This window comes from Suricata suricatta, chromosome 14 (assembly GCF_006229205.1).
Source record: "Suricata suricatta isolate VVHF042 chromosome 14, meerkat_22Aug2017_6uvM2_HiC, whole genome shotgun sequence".
Taxonomy (NCBI): domain Eukaryota; kingdom Metazoa; phylum Chordata; class Mammalia; order Carnivora; family Herpestidae; genus Suricata; species Suricata suricatta.
The window spans coordinates 60,896,855-60,902,854 of NC_043713.1; the positions used below are offsets into that span (position 1 = coordinate 60,896,855).

The 6,000-nt window shown below is 41.0% G+C and overlaps 1 protein-coding gene across 3 annotated transcripts in view; it reads right to left on the bottom strand.

The window, feature by feature from the left end:
* The window catches only part of PI4KA (phosphatidylinositol 4-kinase alpha), a 104,481-nt gene that overhangs the window by 81,259 nt on the left and 17,222 nt on the right, over positions 1-6,000 (bottom strand). For 2 of the 3 annotated variants that reach the window (XR_003902916.1, XM_029922963.1), the window contains exon 3: positions 1,761-1,854. The exons of the other annotated variant lie outside the window; for it this stretch is intronic. Coding sequence is in view for 1 of the 2 variants with exons in the window: in XM_029922963.1 (XP_029778823.1) it covers positions 1,761-1,854 (94 nt within the window). In the remaining variant the exon portion in view is untranslated. The remainder of the gene's footprint in view (positions 1-1,760; positions 1,855-6,000) is intronic. 3 annotated transcript variants of the gene reach the window in all.

Genomic DNA, 6,000 nt, shown 5'->3' on the forward strand with positions numbered 1-6,000 from the left:
TGTGTAGGTCCAGTTGCTAATATTTAATCAATTTTGGACACTGAATATTTAATCAAGAACAGAGAGCTGCCTGCTGTTTTATGGATCTACTCATAGTACAGGGCAGAAGACTGTTATGTGTTCACTTCTGTACTCAAAATTTTAAGATCCAGTGCTAGGTCCTTCTCAAACTAGAGCTTCCTAGCCCCAGACTTCTAATTCAGAAACTCTGATGTGGGGACCTAGAATCTGCATTTATGATAAGTTCCTGGGTGACGCTGATGCTGCTGATCCAGGGATGGCACTTTGAGGACTACTACTCTAGAGTTTACAGGCCTAAATCATGCTACGTTCATAAAAAATAAAAGAGTGAACTGTTACCCAATAATTGGGGATTTATATATCCCTAACAATGTTTGAAATAATGCTAAAACTTTCATTCTAATAGGAGTCCATGTACACAGAAGCGATATTTGTTTTGAAAGGAAAGAAAATAGAATCAGCTTCTACTGGTATTCTACTTCTCCATAAGTTAGGTAACAATGGTTGACTGAGCAATGTCTGACTTTTTAGCAATGCTTTCTAGCTAATCTGTAGGCCTTTCAAGTGGGAGGATGGGAAAAATATAAGAAGGGGATTAAAAGGTACAAACTTTCAGTTCTAAAACAAATTAGACCCAGGGATACAATGTACCACATAGGGAATAATGTCAATAATAGGTAACAACTTAGTATAGTGATGAATGGTAGCTAGATTTATCACTGTGGTCACTATGTAATGTATATAAACCTCAAATCATTATGCTGTATGCCTGGAAATAATATAATATTTTATGTCAGCTATATTTCAGTAACAAAAAATTGTTGTCCTTTAAATTCTAGGATACATGCATAATCTGGGGTCTGTCAGTTTTAGGCATAGAATGTTACCAGAAATGATGAAACCCAAAGAGTGAGAGGAATAGGCAGAGGCAGATGTTCATGAGAATAGCAAAACCCACCCTTAGCAGTCTAAGTCCACCTAATAAATTAGGGCCATGCCACCAACCAAAAGAACAAGGGTTTTCCTTATAGGCACCAACCCCTTGCTTTGTCTGAAGGTGGGCCTCGGGCCTCACAGAGGGAGACTATAAGAAAACTTCGATCTCCAGGGTCGTGATCTCTAAAATGTTGGTGGTGTTCCAAACTGATTTGGGAGTCTTTGGAAATCAGTGTTTGGGGATATCAGTGTTACAAGTGCTTAGCACAATGCGTGGCACATAGTGGACTTACCACCATTTTTAAAGGTGCAAAATTTAAAACTTGGCCAACAGCAACAAAATGATAAACTATGTATAGTGAACATGGTGTTCAAGTCCTAAACATCCATCTCACTCTTCCTTTTTGAGCAGCAGTGGTGAAATCTAGAGAACTGGCCTCACTCCAGGAGTGAGCCTATTCATCTAAGGGTAAGAGAGACTGGTTCAGGGATGGGCAGGGGACCCAATTCTGGCAACGAGACATGAGAAAAGGTTCCTGCAGGTCTCCCAGTTCCTGCTCACTCCCAGAGTACAATGCAAAGCCAGTTTTCTCAGCCTCGCCTTTGGCCCGCCGTCACCATGGGCTCTGGACAACAGTGAGTAAGCACAGCCCACGTTGCCGCAGGCAGGCAGTTGTCCCACAGCCAGGAATGGAACCAGCTAGGAAAACACTGTAGCTGATGCAAACGATTAAACACGTGACCTTTACAGACTGTGAGCATACATGTTCTTCCCTGAATTCGGGGAAAACATACAAAATTACCTCTGCCTTTCCGAGCTGTGCTTTCTTCTACCCAGTACACTTTCGGAAGACCTTTAAGCAGTCGAAGAAGGTAAGGAACCACGGAATCTTTGTGCTTAAAAAAAATTACATTTAATACAATGAGTGCCTGGTAGCTTTTTAGTACTAAGCCCAAAGCAAAGCATACATATACAAATCATCTTAAAGATGGAGGGTCACATGGTATTGCACCCTTCCTGTTTCCATGTGGTGGCAGCAGGGGGCGTTCGAGGCCATTCCATCAGCCTGCCCCAGCGATGCCTAAGGGAAAAGCTGAATGTCTAGCCTGGTTCTGGCTTCCTCTGGGGACTGGGCCCCACGAGGCCCTCTGCAGAAGTTATGTGTGAGCACACACTCTCAAAACTGCCTTCAGGAAGAGTATTCAGAAAGCTCCTAAGCCTTTCAGTAGCCCCCAGGATCAGATCCTCTGGACTGAGGGAAGCTCATAGCCACAAGCTTTTAAACTTGGTGATACTTCTATGAGTCATGGCCTTGGTTCTCTTTCTTTTCTTTTTTAAATTTTTTCTTAATTTTCTGCTTCATGTTTCCTTTAGCTTCTCTCAAATTGAGCACTGACTTAATAGCCATCATTAGACAATACAAAAACAACTTTCTTCTAGTTTCCAAACTAGCCAGTCAACATATAATTTTCCATGAGTGGCTCATTTGGTGGTTTCCCCACTTACAACCAACCACTCCAGTTAAGGATTAAGTGTGCTCCTAAGAAGAGGAATACCATTTGATGTTCTGAAATACCAATAAAAACAACAGGTGGTGATACTGAAAATGTGACTCCATGGGGTTCCTGAGTGGCTCAGTTAGTTAAGCATCTGACTTCAGCTTAGGTCATGATCTCAGAATTCTTGATTTTGAACCCCACATTGGGCTTGCTGCTGTCAGCATAGAGCCTGCTTCGGATCCTCTTTTCCCCTTTCTCTTTGCCTGTTCCCTGCTCATGCTCTTTCTCTCAAAAAAAAAAAAAAAAAAAAAAGAGAGAGAGAGAGAGAGAGAGAGAGAAAGAAAGAAAAAGAAAACATGACTCCAAATTCTGTGACACTCCTTCTATTGAAAGGTGGAGTCAAATTCACTTCCTCTAGAAAATGGGCTGCCTTAGTGACTTGCTTCTGGTGTTTTTAGAAGGTACAGTTAAGTCTTGAACAACACAAGTTTGAAGTGCACAGGTCCACTTATATGTGGCTTTTTTACAATACTGTAAATGTACTTTCTCTTCCTTAAGGTTTTCTTAATAACATTTTATTTTCTCTAGCTTACTTTATTGTTTTCAGTAAGGCTTCTGGTCAACAGTAAGCTATTAATACTAAAGTTTCTGGAAAATCAAAAGCTGTATGTGAATTTTCAATGGCACGGGGAGGGGGGTCAGTGCCCCTAAACCCTACATTGTTCAAGGGTCAGCTGTGGTATAAATGAGACTGACTTCCCAGTTTAGGTTAAAAAAGCAGTGCAGCACCCATCTGGCTTTCTCTCAGGACACATGCCCTTGAGACCCAGACATTATGTTGTGACAAACAGACAGGGCACCTGGGTGTCTCAGTCAATTGAGCATTTGACTTTGGCTCAGATCATGATCTCGCAGTTTGTGGGTTCAAGCCCCACATCAGGCTCTGTGCTAACAGCTCAGAACCTGGAACCTACTTCAGATTCTCTGTCTTCTTCTCTTACTGCCCTTCCCCTGCTCACACTCTGTCTCTCTCTCTCTCTCTCTCTCAGAAATAAACATTAAAAATTAAGATTAAAAAAAAAGTGATATAGCCCAGGCCACATGAAAAGGTCATGTACATAAGGGTACCCTGACTAAGAGCTCCAGCTTAGGTCCCAGCAACACCCAGGATCAGCCCCCACACATACGCATGGATGAGCCCCTAGCCCTCAAGCCCTCCAGGTGACACTGAACGGAGAAGAAACAAGTGACTCTTTGGAGCTCTAACTAAACCGCAGATTAATGAGAAAAAACAAACAAGTCTGTTGTATTAAGCCACCAAGTTTTGGGGTAATTTGTTACACCAAAATAGATAACCATGGCAAATAGAGAACTTCCTTTAGCAAAAACAAAACTTCCCCTCTCAATCACATAAAAGAGTTGGCTACATCTGTCCAGGATCCCAGTGTACTAACAAGCACAAAACTCCAAAGGATGTGCAAAGCATGGCTCCCTGCAGAGGAAGTGACCCCAGGTGTTCTCCCCTGTATAGCCTGCTATGGCTTTTGTCACATGTGGTAGTAAACTACTTGTGCTACTATGGCCACAGCTGCTGCCAGGGTGGCCCACTGACTAGACATGGAAGCCAGTGGCATAGCCCATCCTGGATAGAGGCACGGAATGTCACCACCAGGTGAACCGAGAGAAAGCTGGTCACTAGGGCTCAGAGGGCTGGCATAGAATGCTGGGCTCCTCTTCTGATGTCTGTGAGGATGACAGGCTTCCTGGAAGCACTGGCAGACTGTATGGCTCAAGGGACATCAGCTGCCACCCCATGTTCTGCCAATCCTTACCAGGAACCCAAATTACACCAAAGATAATTTGTATTCATCTCTTCTTTTTTACATATTTTAAAAAACTTTTAGGGGTACCTGGGTGGCTCAGTCAGTTAAGCATCCGGATTCAGCTCAGGTCATGATCTCACGGTTCATGGGTTCAAGCCCCGCATTGGGATCTGTGCTGACAGCTAGCTCAGAGCCTGAAGCCTGCTTCAGATTCTGTGTCTCCCCCTCTCTCTGACCCTCCCCTGATCGCACTGTCTCTCTGTCTCTCAATAATAAATTTAAAAAAATAAATAAATAAAATAAAAACTTTTATTTGTATTTGAGAGACAGAGAGAGAGCATGAATAGGGGAGGAGCAGAGAGAGGGAGAAACAGAATTCGAAGCAGGCTCCAGGTTCTGAGCTGTCAGCAAAGAGCCTGTTGCGGCGCGCTCAAACCCATGGACCATGAGATCACAACCTGAGCTAGTCAGACGCTTAACTGACTGAGCTACCCAGGCGTCCCTGTATTTATCTCTTCTTTGCCACCCTAAAATGTCTACTACAAGTATTAGGGACTTACAAGTTAATATATTAAAGTTTGCCAAATATATCTTTGATTAATACACAGTTGAATAGCAGTTTCCCATACAAATTATTTTTTAAGTTATTTTCCTCCCTTTATACTTAAATTTAAATAGGACTTTGCAAACAGAAAAGTAGAAATGATTTTTTTCTTCTCACACTTATAAACAAATAGGAAGAATAATTAAAATGCAGTTTATGTACATCTAATTTTGGTTTTTCATGTGGCCCTGGTCAGGCAACCTATTTAATTTTTTAAAATATTGCTTTAAAATTAAAATGCTTTTTTTTCAAATGTATAACTACTCTGTCAAAAATATTAATCCTTGTTGAAGCAGAATTCCAGAACACGTAAGCGTTTTTAGCTACATAAAAATTCAAATATCAAACATCTTTTTTTCCCTAACACAGCATGATTAAACATGGAGTTAAAAGTGATTCTTGATAATGATAACAACAATAAACACAAAGAAGAGTCTGTATTCAGTGATTAATCATTTGCTTCGATTAGTTTTGGGAAGTACTAAAAAAAAAATTTTCTATTTCATTTTCTATTGGAGCTACAACACTGATTTTTAAATCACCTCTAAAGGATACAATAAGATGTACTCTAAAAGTTATTACCTATCACAGTTCTTTTTTTTTTTTTAAAGATTTTTTAAAAATTTTAAGTAACGTCTATACCAAATGTAGGGCTCAAACTTAGAAGAATCCCAAGATCAAGAATTGCATGCTAGGAGCACATGTACCCCAATGTTTATAGCGGCACTGTCAACAATAGCCAAATCACAAAAAGAGCCTAAATGTCCATCACCTGATGAGTGGATCAAGAAGATGTGGTATAGATAGATAGCTATAGATATAGATAGATAGATATAGATATAGATAGATACAGATATAGATATAGATATATACACACAATGGAGTATTACATGGCAATGAGAAAGAATGAAATCTGGCCATTTGTAGGAAAGTGGATGGACCTTGAGGGTGTCATGCTAAGTGAAATAAGTCAGGCAGAGAAGGACAGATACCATATGTTTGCACTCATAGGTCTAACAGGAAAACAGGAGAAACCTAATGGAGGACCAGGGGGAGGGGAAGAGGGAAAGAGGGTTGGGGAGAGAGAGAGATGCAAAACTTGAGAGACTATTGAAT